Source organism: Cimex lectularius, unplaced genomic scaffold (assembly GCF_000648675.2).
Source record: "Cimex lectularius strain Harlan isolate CLEC.00 unplaced genomic scaffold, Clec_2.1 scaffold75, whole genome shotgun sequence".
In the NCBI taxonomy this organism is placed as follows: domain Eukaryota; kingdom Metazoa; phylum Arthropoda; class Insecta; order Hemiptera; family Cimicidae; genus Cimex; species Cimex lectularius.
Window position 1 is genome coordinate 802,089 of NW_019392758.1, and position 22,396 is coordinate 824,484.

Genomic DNA, 22,396 nt, shown 5'->3' on the forward strand with positions numbered 1-22,396 from the left:
CATTAATAATAATATAACAAAGCATGATAGTAAGTAAATCTTAGTTATTAAAGCTTTATAACCCTAGAAAATACGGAATCACAAGGCTAATCTGACCATCTCTACACTTCATTGTAGCATATGTATTTATATTGTGCAGCAGTATCGTAAATTGTAAGTACCTATGCATAAAAAATTATGAATTTATCTATTTTTTCCGTGTTTTATGAGACAAAACAAATGGATAATTTGCCGATTAACATATTCCATTTTATAACTAAGTGATTAAATGAACGTTAATCATAAATAATTATTATTCCTGACATTAAACTTTAAAGTGTCTCATTATTGTTTATGGTGTTTTTAAGAAATTTCTTTGATAATTACGTTGAAACAAATTCAAAGATAAAAATATAAAAGCATAGAAAAAAACCTATTCTTAAAATAAAATAACACGTATTACTTTTATTTTTATTAGGTTTCGTGGTCCGCTTGACCAAATAAGGTCTTTTAAATAATTAATCTTTTTATTAAAGTTTTGGTTGATATAAAAAGTCAGTGTCACAAGCGGATTCGAACCCTCGACCTTATTATTTATTTTGCAACTTGTATTCTTTTAATGGAAGATTTATAAATTAGGTCGATAATATATATTACAAGTAGAAAGTACGAGGCAAAACTGAATAATGTGTTTTGAGTGTTGACATGAAAGTGACGTGCATTCATTATTCACATTTACATGTTTACAAAAATATACAAAACGGATGAAGGACATTTTCCTTCATTCTTTGTAATACAAGAAGAGATGAGGAGTTTGACAGTTACAAATTGTGAGCTTAAAAGGGAAACGACTGTTTATTTGTAATGACAACCATTGAACAGCGAATTGAGGATTTCGATTTTTAAATCACCACTTTCCATGATGTTTTTCTACAACCGATTTCATGTTGAAGTTGGTGTAGCTGGTGCCATGACCGAGGTGTTTGCCACCTTCTCCGCCTTCTTTGCCTTCGCCGCCACCGCTACCTCCTTGTCCTCCTTCACCACCCTGTCCTCCATGTCCTCCGTGGAGGCTCTGAGGAAGGAAGTGGACGAATTTCACATCGGCACCTTTGTAGTCTCCGTGACCGTCGCCCAAACCGGCGAATCCGTGTGGATGAGAAGAACCTTTCCAGTGCCCGTGGAAATGGTGGTCGACACCGAATTTGTATTCCCCTTGGTGTTCTCTTGCTGGAAAGTTATAATTAATATAATATAATTAAACCATTAAATAAGAATTCACATAATACACTTAAAAGTCTTATATAATATAATAAGTTAAAGGTAATAATTTTATTAATTATAGCAGCCTATGTTGCTAAATTCTGATTCTTTTTTCATAAAATTATGGTTCATTATAAAAGTTACATTTTCTTGGAATGTTTAAAATTCAATGAGAGGGTGGATGGCGGAATATTGAGTACCTTATCGATCCTCAATTAGATTAGCTGTATAATATGTGTAAAGTTTTTGTTGAAAGTGAATGTATTTATTAGAGTGAATGTGTGAAGTGAGAGGGTCGATGGCGGAATATCGAGTACCCCATCTACATTAGGTTATTTGTATAATATATTTAAAGGGTAATGGAGGAATATAGAGTACACTCCATCACCCTAATTGAATGACTGGGCAATACACCTAGATGACAAAACCCCATCCCCCGGAGCCCAACCTTGGTGGTTGGACGGATAAGGCTGAGGTCTGCACCCGGTCTCCCAACACCCTGGGTTGGTGATTGTCGAGTATGACGTCAATTTAATGTAAATAGCAAAACTGGAGTTGCCCGTGGACTGCGAGCAGTGAACTAGACACATGTTTGTATGTATATTCGTAATGATTATGCGAATTGCAGAGAAAATATATGTTTCATCTTCATTACTTCCAACGCTAAGAGAACACTCATTCTTCGTATATTTATATTTTACATTACTTTCAGAAAATTTATTTGCTTTGAACTATGAGAAAAAATCGTATTAACGTGAATACCATTTACTAATTACATAGCATAACAATCACCTTAAATTGGAAACGTACCAGAAAGAGAAATAAAACGAAAATAAAAATACCTCAAATTCTTATTAACTCACATATATCACTATCACATTGAACGTATTTTACGTATGTATAAATGCTTACAAAGTATTTTATCATTGAATTCTAAGAAATAAACGTGCCCAGCTTTTACGAATGTACTCGTCTTGTGATAACGTTCGTCTCAGCTAAATGGATGCTTTCATGTAAATCTCTTCAGGCAGACATGACGAAATATTGTAAACAAGATTACCCGCTTTTCTAAGCCTCTTTCTAAAGATATAATACAAATAGAAAATACGAATAAACTTATTTCTCTTGTTCATTTTATTACAAAATAATTTCTAAATAATGGTAAATTAAATAAATAATATTAATTAACAACAAAATTGTGGAAAGAAAAAAAAAATTTATATATAACAGTAACATAAAGAGAAAGTTGATAGAGAATATAGGAGTGTGTGTTTGTGAAGTGAGAGAGAGAGAGAGAGAGAGAGAGAGAGAGAGAGAGAGAGAGAGAGAGANACATATATATATATATATATATATTTATCTCTGTTTAATCTAACTATATTCTATCGATCTATTGATGAGTCGATTCGATTTGTTTATCTAATATCTATCGTGTATATGTATGTCTTTCTGTGTAACGGTTTATCTATCAACTATCTACGTACCAATCAGTCTACTTATCAACTTATCTATGTCATTACGCGATTTGATAACAAAAAGAACTAACGCACCATTCAATTTATTTACTTTTAAAATTAAATCCATCGTTTTCTACGTTACATTCAGGTATTTAGGATCTATCGTAGTCACAGTAAGATAATTCAACATAAATAGAATACCACTAGAGTGCCATCACAGTATTATCATAATAAACATTTTAAGCATTTGATAGTTTGTTTTTATTGTTTTTTTGATATTGTATATCTATCTTTGGCAGAGATGGTTACTTGCTATTCTCAATAACTAATGGATGAATGAAAGAATAAATGTGGTTTTATTTATAGTCTGTAAGAGTGTTCTCGTAATTAGTTTTATTTATTTTTCTTAAGGTCAACTTGTCTTAAGTTGAACATTTGAAGCATTTATTTTTATCGGGTTTTCAAAGAGAACTGTATTGAAAAACAACAACTATGGAACTCTCTAAATATACCCCGTAACTGTTCAACTATAATTTTTATTTATATACGATACATATTTTAATAAAATTAAACTATGCACTTACAAACATGGGTCTCGCTTTCTCCGTGTCCGTAGACCACTGCGATGCAGCAAAGAGTGACAAAGATAATCTAAAAAGGGCGAAAAATTATATATAGATTAATTATTCAGAAATCGTGATTTAAAATTAACTTATATCTTTATTATCTAGCGATATAAAATAAATAATTTTATAAATATACTGTTCTTCAAATTTAATACAGCTTATAAATCTTTAAACATTTAATAGCTTTTAGAATTGTATGAGCATGTGATAACGATGTTAACTCACTTTTCCCATTTTGGTTATCCTCCGGTGCGTGCAGGATTGTTGTTTCGGTTCGGGTCGGCCTGGTTTTTATAGACACAACTCCCTACTCGATTCTTACTACCCAAGGAAATGTTTGGAAATAAAGAATAATTAAAGATATTGTATAATTGGGTTGGAAAACTTTAAAATATTTCGTCCTCAAGGAGAATTCGGCCGTTAGGACATGCCGGTCATGACTGACTTGAGAAAAATGAAATTGTGGCCAGTGGCCTCTAAGAGTGACATCGACATCACTGTTTGATGTAAATTGTGTTACTACGGTCGTCCAATTTCATTTTACGGTATTATAAATATGTTCAACAAACCGCTGTTAGTCGTAAATAAAATAGAACAGAAATTTTTATTAACAAATATATACATTACATACACCGGTTTAGTGAAGTTTCTGTCTAGCGACGCTTACTTCCATCTGGTTAAGTTATAACAAAATTATTATTAATTATAAGAAATTATTTTCTATTTAGCGAAAACCCCACATAAATGAATAAATAATGATTTGAAATGGGGTTGAAGGCTCCGTTTAGAGCGTTGTCTCGTCACTTGAGCTATCCGGTTTCGAATCTTAGCGACACTGAATCCACATCAACAAATACAGAATCTCAGCAATTGGATATCTAAACAGTCATTCCACAAAGGATTTAAACTTTAAAATTATTAGGCTTTATGGTTTAGAAATATATTTGACTAATAGCTAGAGCTACATTATAAAAAGAAAGAAAAACAAAGTTTTATTATCTAGCGGTATAAAATTAATTATTTTATAAACATACTGATCTTCAAATTAAAATTCTTAGTACAGGTTGATTTTTAGTTTGCATGAATCTCACCCGACAGATGATGAAACGTAATAATAGTAATAATATTGTGATTATATATATAATAAAACATTATTTACAAAATGCTACTGATACAATAGCGTGAGAATTTTGTTCACGAAGTTTTATTCGTATCAAAAAAAGAGAGAGAGAGAGAGAGAGAGAGAGAGAGAGAGAGAGAGAGAGAGAGTGAAAGAGAGAGGGAGGGAGAGAGAGAGAAAACAAACAAAAAATAGTTACAGCTTAAAGACTTTCATTGATGCATGATTGCAAAGGTTGAATTGATATTATAATTTTTGGTTTTCTTTCTTTCTTTAAAGGCAGAGAAATAAAAGTCGAAATAATAATTAAAATGTATACAAAACTATATATCGTTACGAACCAAAAATAATACAAATACCAAAAAAATAAAAAAAATAAAGGAAAAACAAGGAAAAGAGTTAGAAATAACAACTGTTGAGAACAAGTAAGAATATTTGCTGTACTAGAAAATATCTATAATACTTATAGATTCTAGATACTTATAGAGTATTCGGTAATAGTTAAGCAGAGAAATGAGCTGGGATTGAGTAAGCACTGAAATACCCAAGCACTGTACATTATACATGGCAAGAACAGGAAATAAAGCCAAATAATGGATTACGTCCTGTCTCGTATCCAGGTTACTCGGGAAGATCTGGTAATTTTTCGTTTCATCTGGAGGTGTATATAAGGTCTAGAATTTCACTTGTCAATTGAAACATTCATCTTGACAACCAACAACTGTTACAGAAAACGAACCAGGTGCAATATTAAGTTTATTACAAAGCAACAACCTGAACGACGATTTGGCTCTAGACTCGGCCTCGACCCTATGAATCTCGCCTATCTTTTCATTAATGTGTACAGTTGTTTCATCCAAAGATGCGAGTCTGAAAAGTCAGAGTTCAATTCGCACAAATACCTTACGATAAACTGATCCCAGTGTCTGACCCCATGTTCTATTGACTTCTCCATTTGCAAGTTTCCTTCTAAGTCAGAATATTTGAAAAATGAGAACTTTAAGACAACAAATAAAATTTTATTTTAATGTTAAAATCTCCAACGGGTTGCCATCCGTATCTAATACAAAATAAAATTAAAAGCAATCGAGTAAATTGAGTAAAAGCAAGAAACTTCATTACGAAAAAACGTTATTCATTTTCTAGATTCTCTAATCTTTGATCTACGCAAATTTGTACAGAGTAGCAGGGAAACAGTTTAGTTTAATTAAGTTAAAAATCTGAAATTTTTTGAAACAATTTTAACGTGAGACAGATAACAGCGGTGGGGGTAAAGACAACTAAATATGTATACTTAATAACGATAAATTGAATGTATACTTAATTAACGTAAATAAATTCTCAAACATTTACTATTTGTAGATGTACTATTATATGATTGAATAATTATTAAAAATACTTTACTTATATTACTTATAATATCACCAACTGTAATCACTTATCAATGTGTATTGTGAGGTAACAACTTATTAAATTCTACGTTTTAACAAAAATAATTATATATTAATAGAAGTTCGAAATAGTTACTTTTGACGATTTGAATTGATTAATTTATTGTTTAGGGCGTTCAAATCTCATATATAATTTGCCGCAAAACATTTTTCCGTTTAATTTCTATTTCCTACGACAATCATTTCATAATTATTAACGTGCATTATTGTATTTATTGTTTTTACCTTTCAATTTTAATGAGATTCAGCTTGCCCCACGCATTCTTCGTCCTATTGCTACAAAAGTGTTACACTATTTCCGAAATTTTTAAGTATAGAGGGGGCAGTTTAATAATATAAATAGATTACAAACTCTGAAACGAACAACATTCTTCTGCAGTCAGTCAAGATGGAAAAGGTGAGTTGAAATATTTAATATGGTTTTTGATAATTTATAACTCCAACTACTTTTAGATTGTTTTCGTCACTTTATGCGTGGTGGCTATCGTTTCTGGCCACGGGGAGAGTGAAACAAAAGTTTGTAAGTACTTTAAAATCAAACTTTACGTTTGAAAAGAAGTGAAAATATAACTTAAATTTCTAGCGAGGGAACACCAAGGTGAATACAAATTCGGTGTCGACCATCATTTCCATGGACACTGGAAAGGTTCTTCTCATCCTCACGGATTCGCCGGTTTGGGCGACGGTCACGGAGACTACAAAGGTGCCGATGTGAAATTCGTCCACTTCCTTCCTCAGAGCCTCCACGGAGGACATGGAGGACAGGGTGGTGAAGGAGGACAAGGAGGTAGCGGTGGCGGCGAAGGCAGAGAAGGCGGAGAAGGTGGCAAACACTTCGGTCATGGCACCAGCTACAACAACTTTAACATGAAATCGGTTGTTGAAAAGCATCACGGAAAATGGTGATTTTGCACTGAACACTCGCTGTTGAATGATTTTGAATTCAAATAAAACGTCATTTTCCTATAAATACATAATTTCTTTTTATTCGCCGCCCTAAAATAAATTTTAATTCCTTCCGCTAGTTTCGTGGTCCGCTTGACCAATTAATATATTACAATTAATTAAGGTTTTTAGCTGAGATAAAAAAGTCAATGGCATGAGCGGGATTCGAACTCACGATAGTCGGCTGGATACGCCGCTGCTCTACCACTTGAGCTATCGTGACCTCGATCCACTCGGACACCAACTTCCCATCTCAACCCCACCTTTTGAATTTTCCCTCCTTTTTTGTCATTTTTCAAATGCCGTGGAATCTATTTGATTCTCGGCGACAAATGAAATGGCCCCGGAGAGCTTTAGTGGAGGTATACTTCATTTTAATCTTATTAAATTCACTAGTTTCGTGGTCCGCTTGACCAAGTAATATCTTGCAATTAATTAAGGTTGACCACCAACCCTTCAAAAGGTGGGGTTGAGATGGGAAGTTGGTGTCCGAGTGGATCGAGGTCACGATAGCTCAAGTGGTAGAGCAGCGGCGTATCTAGCCGATGATCGTGGGTTCGAATCCCGCTCGTGCCATTGACTTTTTTATCTCAACTAAAAACCTTAATTAATTGTAATAAATTTTAAGGTTACAACACCCACATATAAAATACTAGTCCAACAAGAATCTCTTTCCCTTACCTGTTTACATTTCTGTAAGAAGAAACACTCATCATTTTCTTACAATGGAAATTTTTCATTATGAAAACGATCCCAAAGTCTCACAAACTTACCCACCTACTTCAATCCTATCCCCTCTTTTAAACTTCTTAATCAGCTCTTTCTAAAACAATCTTTGCCAACATATATGAAAAAAAGCTTATCCCATCATACCAGTTTGGCTTCCGTAACCACCACTCCCCAGCAATGTCACCGTTTGTAGACTCAATCTCATCCTCTCTTTTTCTAAAATTAGTACTGCTCGGGTTCTTTCATTGATGTTGCTCAAGCGTTTGATTGGGTCTAACATCCGGGTTTGCTATAGAAGCTGAAGAGTATCCTACCAATTATAACATAACCCAATAGGTACCTAGTTTTACCACCTTGCCAAAATGTTTTATGCATTACCATGTCTTAGCAGTACAACAATTTTAAATAATAAAAATACATCTACTACCGCCCACAGTAGGTATGAAAAATGGCCCGTGTAAGTCATTTTCTTTAATGTAGGTAATTATTTTTAAAAGAACTTACAACTTACAAAATATATTGTCAACAATAAAAATCGCAGAAATATGGTTGATCAATGATACATTGTATATTAAAACTACGGTTTGAACCCACTCTTCCAATTTTTTCCATATATATTTTCTTTTGTTTTAATTGAAAAATGAGGGAGTATTAATCATTACTTACAATGTAAACAACTGCCTTACCATCAGGGTTTTCCTCTTCTACAGGCTTCATTTAATTCTGTTTTAGAGAAATATTTAGTAAAATACAATGTGAAAACAGGCTCAATTAGGGAGATTAATTACTTATTAATTAATTAATAATTTAATAATTAATAAAATTAATAATTAATTAATTAAATTACTTATTTAATTAGAAGGATCGCGCAAAAGGAATAACTATTATACATTTTGAGTAAAATGGTGGGTTATTATTGAAAATCAGATGAACATATATGGCGTCAGGTTATTAATAAAAAAGAATAAGTTGACGAAAGAAAATAAATTTTTTCAACAAGTAGTTTTCGACTAGTTTCGTTTTGTCGTAATCATATCTAATTTTAGGTAATTTTTATTATTATTTCTTAGGGATAGCCTGGCGCGTTTGGGTGTGCGTAATATGAAAAAAAACTTCATAAATGTAACATCTTTTCAGTTTTAATAGCATAAATTAATCATGTAAAGTAAATTAGAGCTGTAGATGTCCAACTACGCTGTGTCGCGGATTAAGGGTCAAACCCAATTACAATACTTTCACAATTTGATTATTAATAAAAATTCATGGGCTAAGCCAGGAATCGAACTCAGTGTAGCTGACGCGGTGCGTACGAGTCGGACGACTAACCCAGCACCATTTAAATAACATAAATTATAAATTATTCAACTTTATCAATGATAGATCTCAATTAACTATTTCTAATAACTATTCCGTTTAAGAAAAAATAATAAACTATAAACGAAATGTTTATTGAATTTGTAAACCGCGACCAAAGGGTTTGCCACCTACCATGTCTTATTTATTTTTTCGCTGGTGCCTCTTATTTATTTATCTTTTTAATTAGGTTCTATTCAGATTTTAGATCCATTTATGATAAGAATCTCTTTAACTTGAAGATTAAAAAAAGTCCCGTTCACTCTGGTTTCTAGAAGAAAGTCAGGATGCCTAGCTACATCAGATATATTTTACCTATAAAATTTTTTAATGATTCTGTGTTTCGAACGACAACATTGTCACATGCACGATGTAAACATTGAACGATTCTTCAAAGTCCTGTTGAGCCAATAAATTTTTAATTTTTTTTTCTATTGTTAAAAGGTGCATAAATAAACAAAAGCATATGCATTTACTTTTGAAGGAATTGGTGTACTTAATGAGTTGAAAAGTGTAAAGATAAATGAGTTTTTTATTGATAGTCAAACTTTGTATAAAATCACCATTTTCCGTGATGTTCTTCAACAACAGATTTCATATTGAAGTTTACGTAGCTAGTACCATGATGATGTTTGCCGCCTTCGCCACCTTTTTTAGCTTCGCCACCTTCTTTGCCTTCGCTACCACCGCTACCTCCTTGTACTTCTTCTGCCTTTTCTTCTTGGCCTTTTTTACCTTCTTGTCCTCCATGTCCTCCGAAGAGGCTCTGAGGAAGGAAGTGGACGAATTTCACATCGGCACCTTTGTAGTCTCCGTGGCCGTCGCCCAAACCGGCGAATCCGTGAGGATGAGAAGAACCTTTCCAGTGTCCGTGGAAGTGATGGTCAATACCGAATTTGTATTCTCCTTGGTGTTCCCTTGCTGGAAATTTGAGTAATATTTACAATTTTGCTCTTTTTAAACTAAAAGTTCAAAAACGGAGTATACACTTACAAACTTTTGTTTCGCTCTCTCCGTGACCATAAACGATAGTCACAACGCACAAAGTGATAAAAAGAATCTACAAGTAAATTGTTATTCCAAGTAAATTTATATAACATTGTTCAATGTTTTATCTCACCTTTTCCATTTCGATTGACTGCAGAAATGTGAATGCTGATTATTCCATGGCTCGCACTTTATATATGCTATTAAACTTTCCGCACCACTTATTAATTTCAGCAATATATCTTTGAGGTAAGAAACTAATCAAGTCATATAGCAACTCGAGCATAATTCAATTATTAATTATTTTTAGATGTTAGATATTGCAGACGTTGGTTTGTCATCAAAATAAATTAATTTTTTAACAATAACATAAAACCACGGATATTTTTTTAAATATTTTATTCTACATGCTTCATACAAAATGTTACATTGGTAATACAATAACCATAAATATTATATATATATATATATCATATTAAGTCGAAAAGGCAATTAAAGTTAAAATAGCGAAGCTTTGAACCCACTCTTCCAATTTTTTAGAAAACATGGTTGTTTGAGCGGGATTCGAACTCACGATAGTCGGCTTGATACGCCGCTGCTCTACCACTTGAGCTATCGCTACTTGAGATGGGAAGTTGGTGTCCGAGTGGATCGAGGTCACGATAGCTCAAGTGGTAGAGCAGCGGCGTATCTAGCCGATGATCGTGGGTTCGAATCCCGCTNCAACAAGTAGTTTTCGACTAGTTTCGTTTTGTCGTAATCATATCTAAATTCAGGTAAATTTTTTTATTTTTTCTCAGGGATAGCCTGGCGCGTTTGGGTGTGCGTAATATGAAATGAGCAGATTTTATGAAACACTTCATGAATGTAACATCTTTTCAGTTTTAATAGCATACATTCATCACAATGATTCTTTTTTTCTCGAACGAAAATTATGAAACTAAATGCAAAATTCAACAGTTAATGAAAACTGTTAAATAATAATGAATAACGTCAATACAATTAATAATATATAAATATAAAATTAATTAAAAACTAAATGAGCCAATTTTATAAATTTAACTCAATCACATTAAAATCTATTGTTTTGATGAGTATGTCAAAATGTGCGTAATATTCTTTCTTCATGAAATCCTTCTCATCAAATGGCCACTACTTGCCATGCAGTAGGCACTTCTGTACAACCACTACGCAGTTGTTCTATTAGTAGCACTCATATATTATATGTTTTATGCTTTGTTCTACTGGGAAATTTGACGTGCAGTAGCTTGATGAGGTTTCCTTTAGATGAAAGCGGAAAAAATAGCTGTTATTTGGGCCGTCTTCAGTTAAGATGTGGGTCAGTGGTGCGGATAGTTGGATGTGCGTCTGGAATATATCGGCAACTTCGGGAAAGTACTTTTTTATCTGCCTTCTATTATTTGTACTTGATCAAATATTTTCCCATTCTTCTAGACTCTCTTCGAAAAGCTTATTTATAATTGGTGAGTTTTGATGTTTGGTGTATGCCATATTTAAACTTTCGTCAGTAGATGCTAATTTGGCCAGTCTGTCAGCTTCTTCTATTCCAATGAGCTTTAACCCAGCCTAGTAATATATTATCATTCTGTTTCACTAGAGTTTGAATAGTTTACCTTCTTTGCTCAGGCAAAAAAACCTTGATTATCATAAATAATAATTGTTTCTAAAGACACTTGACTGTCACTTAAAATGATAAATTTGGCAATATTCTCTTCTGGTTTTTTATTCATAAACAATTGTACGCTCTTTGGAATGGCCAAAAGTTCTGCTTGATAATTAGAACAAAAACAACGTGATTATTAGTAAACAAGGGATATTACAATTAACTGATATAACTAACAACATTAGGTAATTTAATTCTGTTATTATTTTAAATAACCATTATAATTCGTAATAGAGGTTAATATGATTCCGCAATGTGTAGTTAGAACAGCGCATATGCGCATGAATCGCAATTATTAGAATCACAAAAGTAAAATTCATCACAATGATAATTTTTTCTCGAACGAAAATTATGAAACTAAATGCAAAATTCAACGGTTAAATCCATGAAGACGTAGTAAGAGATATTTGATGCCAAAAAATACCAAAAAAACTATAATTTTAAGTTAAATATTTATGGTCGATCCTTACAGAAGATAGAATGACGATACATAATAATTCTTTGAATGTTAAGAAAAACCAACGTTTCATCGATTCGGAGTCTTCCTCCAAAATTGTTCGAACAAATACACGTTTTGATATGTGATTGATCGTGTTGTAATTGTGGGTACGGCTTTTACGCACTGAAAATATGTATTTACTTTTTCTGTTTATCGTTATATTTCTTGAAAAAAAGGTTTTACTTTTCAAATTTAATGAGATTCATGTTACTTAACGCTCTCATACAATTATTTCCTCAAAAGTGTTACAGTAAGGCAGAGATTCTTTCTTTGGTGGGGGAAGTTTAATAATATAAATTGATTACAAGCCGTGGAAGAATCAACATTCTCCTTTCTGCAGTCAATCGAGATGGAAAAGGTGAGATACAATTATTTTTTAGTATTATTTATGTAATTTAAAGAAACAATTACTTGTAGATTCTTATGGTTACTTTGGCCTTGGTGGCTATTGTTTATGGCCATGGAGAGAGCGAAATAAAAGTTTGTAAGTAATCCATTTTCAAACTTTTAATTTTTAAAGAGCATGTATTTCAATATTACTCAAATTTCCAGCGAGGGAACATCAAGGGGAATATAAATTCGGCATCGACCATCATTTCCACGGGCACTGGAAAGGTGACTCTCATCCACACGGTTTCGCCGGTTTGGGCGACGGCCACGGAGACTACAAAGGTGCCGATGTGAAATTCGTTCACTTCCTTCCTCAGAGCCTCTACGGAGGACATGGAGGAAAAGAAGGCAAAGAGGGCAAAGAAGGCGGAGAAGAAAAGGAAAAAGAAGTACAAGGAGGTAGCGGTGGCAGCGAAGGCAAAGAAGGCGGCGAAGAAAAAGACAAACACTTCGGTCATGGCACGAGCTACATCAACTTCAACATGAAATCGATTGTTGAAAAACATCACGGTAAGTGGTGATTTAAAAACTACAATCTTAAATTCACTGTCTAATGGTAGTAAATGCAAAACAGTCGTTTACCTTTAAAGTCCATATTGGCATTTGTAACTATTAAACTTCTCATATCTTGTGCAAGAACTTACACGTCATTCAACTTTTTTGTCCTTTCTTTGTAACCTAGTAAACATGAATAATCAATACATCTTTCTGGTATAAAGTAAGAACAAAACACTGAATATTTCTGATTGGTAGCATACTTTCTAGTTGTAATATATATTACAAACCTGATTTATTAATCTTTTATTTACAATAACACAATACAAGTTCAGAAATTAATAATATTAGATTTATTTTATTCTAAGTATATGTTTTTTGGTCTGCTTTTTTATTTTTATCGTTAAATTCGTCTCAACCAAGACAGTCGTAATTATCCAATAAATATCCTAATAGCAACCTCAACAACTACTAAAACACTGAACTTTAAAACTCCTGAACTATAATTATTGAAGATTGACTTTCTTTTCATGAATTCGTTTTCAATTCGCTTTTGGACAAGAAGGCAAAGAAGTCGAAGAAGTCAAAGAAGAAAAAGAAGAAAAGGTAAAAGAAGTACAAGGAGGTAGCGGTGGCAGTGAAGGCGGCGAAAAAAAAGAAGGCGGCGAAGAAAAAGAAGGCGGCAAACACTTTGGTCACGGTACCAGCCACATTAACTTCAACATGAAGTCAATTGTTGAAGAACATCACGGAAAATGGTGATTTTTTTAGAATATTGTAAATAACAATAAATAACTTATTTATCTTTATATTAATTGAATTTATTAAATCCACTAGTTCCTAAAAAAACGTAAACGATAATACGCCTTTTTACTTATGCACATTTTGACATTTCAAAAACAGGAATTTTCTTTATAGATAAATCAACATAATTGATGGTTCATTGTATTTAAAAAATAATGTGATATCGTACATTATCTAATTTCTCAAGGTTCCAAAGTGGCTTTGTTTTCTAAATTGCGGCTTGATTTCTTGAAAATCTTTTAGCTATGCCAGAGTTCCGTTTCGTCAACTTTCCCATCATCAATTGACCAAATTAACTAGTAATCAACCATCCCCCAAACTACTAATTCAAAAATTTAAATAAATTTAAGACCGATCAATAAAAGAAGGTGGCGAACCAGCTACACCAATTTCAACATAAAATCCATACTTGAACAACACCACGCAATATGGTAATTATTGAACCAGATCCTCACAACTTTATTGGGAACAAGAAACATTCAACATTTACACGTACAAATGTATCACTAGCTTGCATTTTTATTACAACCATCGTTTTTTAATGATTGATCTGTAAAACAATTGTAAAAGTTAAAATTCTGTAAGGACGAGACATTTGACACGAAAAACCAGCGAGGAGGACTCCCCCACTGGCGAGTATCCCATAGAAGAAATAAATAATGACTACACTTTTTCAATTTTATATCCCTTTGGTTTTATCAAGAAAAAAAGTCGGGATTTTGTCTTTGAAGAAAAATCTATTTTCCATTTTAGTTTCAGGCGACGGGGAGGATTATCGGTATGGCATTGGAACTGAACTGAACGGCCAAAAAAAAAGAATGTGTGAAAAGAGGTTGAATATTTTGTAAAAAGTTTTTACTCGTTCTAGAATAAAACGGATATTAAAGTTCTGGTATAGGTTCAGGTTTGATTCATAAAAAGGAAGGTTTATAATTTTTCCTTGGACTTTTCGTTGGAATCATTATATGAGATGGGATTTGGAAGTTTGGTTTAGCCCCAGAATCCACTTTGGTCTGACAACCATGGTGTATGTCAGTATTTTGGAGTTAAGTGGAAGTTTGGATTATCTCCGTTCTTAGATTAACCTTTGTTTTCCTTTTAAAAATCCTTCTAAAAACTGGCAATAAACGACTGATTTTTTAATTTTATTTTAAAGGGTTTCTTCTTATTTTGGATCGTAGCCTGGTCTTCGTTACGTTGTGCTAATATTGTTTTTCGTGGGGAACTTTTATAACTTATTAGGTCCGAGTCGTCCGCAGCCTTTTGCTAAAACCTCTGCAAATTCATGCAAACAGTTCTAACATGTGCCTTGGTTCATTCTAACCTTACTTTCAGTGCTTATTCAGTTATAGTTACTTTCTTCCAACAGTGAAAATCAACGTACAGTAAAGTTAGACTATCTATTTTTATTATTACCCATAGTATATTACTACTGTTCATTGATTGCCATAATTTTTGACTCAATGATCCTGATATGATATTATGTCAAAAATGAATTGTACCATTACATCCGTTCACGGAAGAACCCGCTTAGAGTAGCTTTCAGGTCTATCATATTCTTCTCTACCATCATCCATGTTTATGTATTGTCCTTGTGCAGTTTTATAAGTATTGGATGTAAATTGGCTACAATTTGTGAGTCTCAAAAAATAGTACTTTTTATCGTCATCGATTAAACCGTATAAAATTACCAAGAGTGTTCATAGGAAAAGCCTTAAATCCATGATAATTATCAACTTTTACATAAAAAAACTTTTTTTTTATTGAAAACGGTTTGAAGTACAATATGTGTATCTAAGCTAATTATTAAGATGTCCACACTTGATAAGTAGAAACTATTCAGGTATGTAATGTATATTTAATAATACATCATTAAGGAAAATATTAAAGAAAAATATTCAGGTTATTCAGTTACTGACCTACTTTGATTATACAGTGGTTTGGGTTATATTGGATATATGGTCCTTCAATGATTAATACACTGTATAATATAGTTACCAGTTTTCGACCTAATATCTCGCCCTCCTCAATGCACTACAACAATATAATAAAATGTAACAATTTTCTACACAAATTCAACTCATTTTATAAAGTAGAGATAATATTGACATTCAACACGTACTACATTCTCAACAAAAATAATAATGTAATTAACAAGTCAAAGATTTTATTTCAATTCACCTCTATATACGTTTTAATCAAGAAATGTCAGATTATAATAATACTGTTTATATTTAAAGTGACTACCAAAATCAATATTTTTGGACTGGATTTGCAGGATGCATTTCTTTCTCTTCGCTATGCGGTGTTCCACTTACAACTTCATAACTCCTTTCCATTTTATCGAAAATCGACATTATTACAACCTCTCAACAAGACCCGCAAGAATGGCACAATTACACGGAAGACAAACACTTTGAGCACTGAAGATGATCTCAATAAAGATCGAAACGTTGGTACTATAAAGAAAATGTTTTTCTGAAACCTACATCACACCACACCGCATCTCACGATTTCTGAATAATTATTACAACCGTTGGAAACTTTTTTTCTTTCAGTCTCTGTAAATAAATTAGAACCATCGACATAAAATAAAACTTTGATAAGATTTCGTCATTATTTTTCTCACTTACAATGACATAAAATCTATAATTGTTGAGATAGGCTTGAATAATAGAAAGTCAGATTTATACAGTTTGTGCGGGTTTAGGTTACTTAAAACGAATACGAAATGTGTTTTAGAAAAACAAATTTACACATTTATATATACATTTTTCCCTACTGTATGGAAGCGTTCGTTTATTAACTTTTAGTACATCTCATGTCATTTTATAGTATCCATTATTTTAATGAAACAACATAAAATCACTTGCTAATACGTAAAAAATTGTCAAAGATTTATATTTTGATTATTTATTTTTGTGTACTGACAAAGTAATGGTTTATTAATTATACTATCCATATACACTGCATTCGAAACTATTAAAAAGCGTTTAATTTTGGTGTTACCTACAAATAAAAATTATTATCACATGATTTAATCAGTTTGATCAAAATCCTGTCCGAAATGATTTGTGATGATAAACTTGATTTCTCGTATTAGAATTAATTATAATTAATGTAATTTTAGATGTTGTATGAATCGGTACAGCATGGATTGTTCTGTTATCGCTACGATTATTTTCACCTATGTAGATGAGCTTAATATATTAAGGCACATAATGCTTTATCATGTAGAAAGGGGCGCAATATATTACATTTCACAATATTTTACATTACCCGGAAAAGACGAAAATATATTTAGTCTTAAAAAAATTACTAGAAGAAGGTCAATTATTTTAATTGTACAAATTGCTCAAGAGAATTTTTTTTAACGATCTACATATTTCTTTAATAAAATTTCCTCACTTAATATTGTTAAGATTTTCACATCAAAAATCACTAAATGGTTGGAAAATTCGAACTAATTTTACGACGATAGAAAATGTGTGTTTTGCGCATGCTGCTTTGACCTTATCTTTCTCTATGAGAGATAAAACCCACAATCGGAAAACGACAATAATTGTGGCCAAGCGCAATGAAGAGAAACGCGAAGGATATGCTGACGAACTTGAATGTGAAAAATACCTTGTGGTAAAACGTTTTGTTTTGCAACTTCCAACAAATTGGGAACATTTCATTGACAATGAAATCCCTGAACAACCCATTAAGTTAAGCAACTTATTTAATTGTTTGTGGTAAATATTAGTGTACCATTTTTTCAAAACATTAAAACTATTACGTAACCCGTAACTATTACAACGTTTGTAAATTTAATTTCTAATTGATTTTTTTAATCAAGGATGATCTTTCATTACATTTGGATTTAACTGATGTAATCAGTTCACCAAAGTCAATTTCATAACATTATGAAAAGACTTTTCATAATAAAAGAAAAGTATGTAACTACTTAATTAATACGTTGTCAGGTAATGTATAGCGTGGGAATTCATTTTTGTAATAGAAACATGTTAACACATTACATCTGAAATTTGTTTACATAACAAATTAATCTTTAGCAGTAATAAAATAAAGACGGAGTAAAATAGGGGGCTATTAGCTCAGAAAAATAAAACATTTGTTACAAAAGAACATAAAAATGTTCAAAACCGAATAAATCACTCACACACTGAATTTAATTTTAATTCACTAGTTTTCGTGGTCCGCTTGACCAAAGAAATTCTTTTCAATTAATTAAGGTTTTTAGTTGAGATAAAAAAAAGTCAGTGACATTTCGCGACATTTTGAAAAACGGCAAAAAGGAGGGAAAATTCAAAAAGTGGGGTTGAGATGGGAAGTTAGTATCCGAGTGGATGGAGGTCACGATAGCTCGAGTGGTAGAGCAGCGTCGAATCTAGCCGAAGATCGTGGGTTCGAATCCCGCTCGTGACACTGACTTTTTTATCTCAACTAAAAACCTTAATTAATTTAATTTAAATTCATCGAATTCATCGTGATATTGGGCGGGTGCGTTTTGAAAAAGCAGTTTAAAATATTTTTAATTTTTATAAAATAATGAAAATTTATGGGAAATATTTTCCAACACAATCTATACATCTTTTCCAACGTGCAATAAGCGCTTTTATTCCGCTAATATAAAAATCTTTATTTCGACTCACAGCCGTCTTGGAAAGCGTTTTCGGATATACCGCGTTCTCTGAAAATTTTATTCCTCATGAATTGATCAAAATGCCTAAATAAGTGTCTATATGTGAGGGTGAAAATGGAGTGCGCTGGAAGGATTCATATCCTCTTAAATGATTGCTATGCTCTGATAGGTGGAGGAGCGGTAATAATTTTCAGCTCAAAGTTACTTGCTACTTCTCTGGCCGTTTCCCTTACATTTTATTTGGCTGTTTCATTAATTTTGCAAACAAAAAACATCGCTTGTTTAACGTGTTTCACTTAGCAATTAATATATTATAATTGACGGTTAAATAATCAGTGAAATAGATTCATAATTGATGAGAACAGTCGAAAATGTTTGTTAAAAGAACTAAGTTTTATTTTTATTTCCACGGTTGGTTCAAACTTTTAATAGTTTCCTAACAACAAAACTGTTCATTTAACGATAAGTTCTTTGAAATTATCTGGAATATTTGAATATAAATCTACTTCTTTCAAGGCAAAAACTCTTAGCTAGTGAGAACCATTATTGCAATTTGTAGTTAATATTTATCTACACTCAGTAATTGTCATACTGGAAAAAATTAATTATTATTTATTCTTACTTTATTAAAAGAGAGAGAGAGCGAGAGAGTGAGAGAGAGATAGAGAGAGAGAGAGAGAGCGAACGAGAGAGAGAGCGAACGAGAGAGANGTGAGAGAGTGTCTGTTACCTGTCTGTTATTTTTGTACAGGTAATAAACGTACAGTTTTACTTTAGTTTAACAGTTTACTTCATGTTCAACAAAGTTTCTTACTACTCGATCAAATAAAATCTGTTTGCTTAAAAATACAACTATTTATTTTTATTTCAGTACAAAAATAAGTATATTAACATATGACAAGACATTCCTTCTGTTAAGCGTAGTCATCACCATCCACCGTGGCCATGACCGTTTCCACTGAACGAGTGAAGGTTGTAGTTGGAGTAGCTGGAAGCACCATGTCCTAATCCACCGAGTCCACCGTGTCCACCATAACCTCCAAGTCCGCCATAACCTCCTTGTCCACCATAACCTCCTAGTCCGTCATAACCTCCTTGCTCGCCGAAACCTCCGGTGCCAACGAGTACTCCGTGGCCTCCATAGCCTCCGAAACCACCGACTCCTGCTCCGCTAAATCCTCCGTGTCCAGCGTACCCTCCGAATCCGCCGCTACCTCTTAAACCTCCATGACCACCGAATCCACCGTGACCGCCCAGTCCGCCCTGGCCGAGAGCTCCTAGCACATGGCCTCCTCCAAGTCCATAACTTCCGTGGCCGTCTCCCAATCCGCCGTAACCGTGAGGATGAGCCGCACCTGACCATTGACCATGATAGGAATGGTCGATTCCGTATTTATAGTCTCCCTGATGAGGTTTTGCTGCAATACATAAAAATATCCTAAGTTGAAAAAAATATGAATTTAAGCACCCCTCTTCTTGGTTTTAAAATTAAACATTGTTTAATAGGTGTCAGTGGACGTCTAATATTTTACTGTTCAGTATAAATAATCTGAGGATCTATATTTCATGAACTATATCTGCATTTCTTGAACATTCTTAGTGAAAATTTTAAAATTCTTCTATTTTATCGAAGAATATCATGGAACGCAAAGCTAATACATACCATACTAAACATACTAAAGCAAATACATACCAACAGAAGTGTGGCTTGTGCCATGGGATGCGGCCAAGCCGACCAAGCAGGAAGCAAGGATAACAATCTGAAAAAACATTAAAAAATGATATCAAGTTAAAAATTTATTTTATTACTGGCTTATAAGTTAGAAATGAGATTTTTGATGGTCTTAATTATGCATTGCGAGCAAAAGTTCAAAAATATATTTAAAACCAAAATACTTTTGTGCAAGATGGGCGAACACTTATTTTCATGAGTTTGGAGGATATAGAAAAGTGGGAGATATATAAGACGAAATAATGAGAGTGACAGACAGACTGACTGAGAAAAGAAAATATGTGGAGAATTAAAGAATGCGAGTACCAAGATAGAATGAAAAATGAGTACAAAAGAGGGAAAATTATTAAATCTTGTTTCATTAAAAACAACAACAAATTAGAGAGAGAGAGAGAGAGAGAGAGAGAGAGAGAGAGAGAGAGAGAGAGAGAAGATAAAAGAGAGAGAGAGAGAAGATAAAAGAGAGAGAGAGAGAGAGAGAGAAAGAAAGAAAAAGAGTAATTGAGAGAGGGTGAAAGAGATTAGGTTGTTATTGTTTGTTTTTAAATTTTAGAAGCGTTTCACTTTACGGTAATATTTGAAGTCTAAGTTACAAGTTATTTCTAGTATTCATGACAGTTTATAATGGATAAATAAGCCAATATCTGGGAACATTAAACACTGCAAAACAATTAGAATTACAAAAAATTACAGAAAAACGTAGGGAAAATAAATAAATAAAATAATAAAAACTAATAATTTTACGATTTCTTGAATGTGTTATTTTTACTTCAAACATTGATTAAAATTTTGTGTACCAGATGGTATTCTTATAATATTCCTTATGGTGTGCTATAGGGCCAAGTGTTGACTATTTCTCATTTAAAATCAACAAAGGTTCTATGAGCGTTCCTAAGAGGTAAAAATAAGGTATACTTTTATGTTGGGTTTTAAGGGGTGGATTTCCTTCGAACCAGACAGATCGGTTATTCAAGCGAAAACAGGAACCTGACTTACCTTTGAAGCCATGTCGCTGAGTGTCTGAAAACTCCTTCACTCCTTCGAGTATATATAGAACGGGCACCAAGGGCGACTCCCCTTTCCCTTTTCGATACCTTCCCGCTCGCCTTTCTGTCATCGAATATCATAAGGCATTTATAACGATTGCTGACAGACGGATTGATTTTTTATATTTTACATCTTCCAGTTTTGATACAAAAACGTTCAAAAATGACAGACTGATTCCCCATTGTTACAGAAAATTGTGTTACATCATGTTTGGTATTTCTAGACAAAACTGTTCAGCATCTTACAATTGTTGGTATAAAAACGTGGATATTGATTAGATAAATTTTTTATGTTGATAAATTTTTTGTTTTTCCCTCATAAAATCTTCATACCAAGAAAATGTTCACCGGATTTTTCGTGGAATGGGTTTATTTGAATAAAAGATTCGTTGTTAACCCATCTTTTATGAATTTCTGACATTTTACTCAGTTTAAGTGTGATAACCTATTTCAAGGTAGAGAAAAATGTCGTTTATGTTAGTTCTTGATTTTTTTTTAATGAATATTTATTGTTCATCATTACATAAATGATTTTCGATTGCTATGTATCGCTTATTTTTTCAATGTGGCTTATTATTACCGCTCCTCTTACGAGAAGAACAATGTGTGCGAATCTCCCCAGCAGAGGGAAACACACCCTTTGCAATTTTTAATGGCTAAATTAATTAAAACGCATTAATACAATAAATAATACATTTATAAAAACAGATAATATTAAAATATAAAACTCAAATATATAGAAGACAAAACATCGCACATCGCACGAAACAAAAATTATTCAAATTTATTACGTTGTTACTTATTATAAACACAATACAGAGATTAGAAAATTTATTTTTTATTTTTCAATACGCAAAAATGAGGATCATTTATTAGAGAAAAAAATATATCTTAAATTATATAAAAACTGAATAAAATAATTATAGTTGATGTTAATGCCTGTTCCTCGTTAATAACCATGTCGATATTGCAATTATCAGGTTATGTGTTTTGCGATTTGTCAAACACGTCAGGAATCTCATCGTCGTTAGTTATAATTTCATTTGTGTTCCACAGTTGTCAGAGTCCTCACTAGTCTTCCATCCAAGTCCTCGCATTGCCAAAATAATTGTTTGAACTGAACTTTTAATATTTCATCCGTATTGGAAATTAACGGTACTAAGTTATTGCGGTTCATCACCATGGCAT

The 22,396-nt window shown here is 32.7% G+C and overlaps 4 protein-coding genes across 5 annotated transcripts; 1 reads left to right on the top strand and 3 right to left on the bottom strand.

The window, feature by feature from the left end:
• Nucleotides 1-815: 815 nt before the first annotated feature.
• LOC106661274 (glycine-rich cell wall structural protein-like) lies at nucleotides 816-3,585 on the bottom strand. The gene is made up of 3 exons (XM_014384564.1): nucleotides 3,551-3,585; nucleotides 3,284-3,350; nucleotides 816-1,209 (listed from the first exon to the last, which is right to left on the bottom strand). The coding sequence occupies exons 1-3, from the start codon at nucleotides 3,557-3,559 to the stop codon at nucleotides 887-889; spliced, it is 399 nt and encodes a 132-aa protein (XP_014240050.1). The 5' UTR covers nucleotides 3,560-3,585; the 3' UTR covers nucleotides 816-886.
• A 2,696-nt stretch (nucleotides 3,586-6,281) lies between these two features.
• Nucleotides 6,282-13,787, top strand: LOC106661272 (oleosin GRP-17-like). 2 transcript variants are annotated; one of them, XM_014384562.1, is made up of 4 exons: nucleotides 6,282-6,293; nucleotides 12,511-12,577; nucleotides 12,646-12,993; nucleotides 13,544-13,787. In XM_014384562.1, the coding sequence occupies exons 1-4, from the start codon at nucleotides 6,285-6,287 to the stop codon at nucleotides 13,738-13,740; spliced, it is 621 nt and encodes a 206-aa protein (XP_014240048.1). In that variant the 5' UTR covers nucleotides 6,282-6,284; the 3' UTR covers nucleotides 13,741-13,787. The 2 variants fall into 2 exon arrangements, with proteins under 2 accessions (XP_014240048.1, XP_014240047.1); XM_014384561.1 differs by lacking the exon at nucleotides 6,282-6,293 and adding an exon at nucleotides 12,416-12,451.
• On the bottom strand, nucleotides 9,438-10,061 carry LOC106661273. The gene is made up of 3 exons (XM_014384563.1): nucleotides 10,044-10,061; nucleotides 9,917-9,983; nucleotides 9,438-9,844 (listed from the first exon to the last, which is right to left on the bottom strand). The coding sequence occupies exons 1-3, from the start codon at nucleotides 10,050-10,052 to the stop codon at nucleotides 9,483-9,485; spliced, it is 438 nt and encodes a 145-aa protein (XP_014240049.1). The 5' UTR covers nucleotides 10,053-10,061; the 3' UTR covers nucleotides 9,438-9,482.
• Nucleotides 13,788-19,265: 5,478 nt separating the features above from the next.
• LOC106661041 (glycine-rich protein DOT1-like) lies at nucleotides 19,266-21,180 on the bottom strand. Its single transcript, XM_014384142.2, has 3 exons — nucleotides 21,159-21,180; nucleotides 20,124-20,190; nucleotides 19,266-19,848 (listed from the first exon to the last, which is right to left on the bottom strand). Exons 1-3 carry the CDS (start codon nucleotides 21,168-21,170, stop codon nucleotides 19,358-19,360), a joined length of 570 nt encoding a protein of 189 aa, XP_014239628.1. The 5' UTR covers nucleotides 21,171-21,180; the 3' UTR covers nucleotides 19,266-19,357.
• Nucleotides 21,181-22,396: the final 1,216 nt, after the last annotated feature.

Bases quoted from the DNA above. Each gene is read 5' to 3' on its own strand.
- LOC106661272 (XM_014384562.1), top strand. The intron at 12,578-12,645 runs GTAAGTAATCCA...TCAAATTTCCAG, and splicing joins AGAGAGCGAAATAAAAGTTT to CGAGGGAACATCAAGGGGAA. The intron at 12,994-13,543 runs GTAAGTGGTGAT...TTGGACAAGAAG, and splicing joins GATTGTTGAAAAACATCACG to GCAAAGAAGTCGAAGAAGTC.
- LOC106661041 (XM_014384142.2), bottom strand. The intron at 19,849-20,123 runs GTATGTATTTGC...TATGTATTGCAG, and splicing joins CACAAGCCACACTTCTGTTG to CAAAACCTCATCAGGGAGAC.
- LOC106661274 (XM_014384564.1), bottom strand. The intron at 1,210-3,283 runs GTAAGTGCATAG...ATAACTTTCCAG, and splicing joins AGAAAGCGAGACCCATGTTT to CAAGAGAACACCAAGGGGAA.
- LOC106661273 (XM_014384563.1), bottom strand. The intron at 9,845-9,916 runs GTAAGTGTATAC...TCAAATTTCCAG, and splicing joins AGAGAGCGAAACAAAAGTTT to CAAGGGAACACCAAGGAGAA.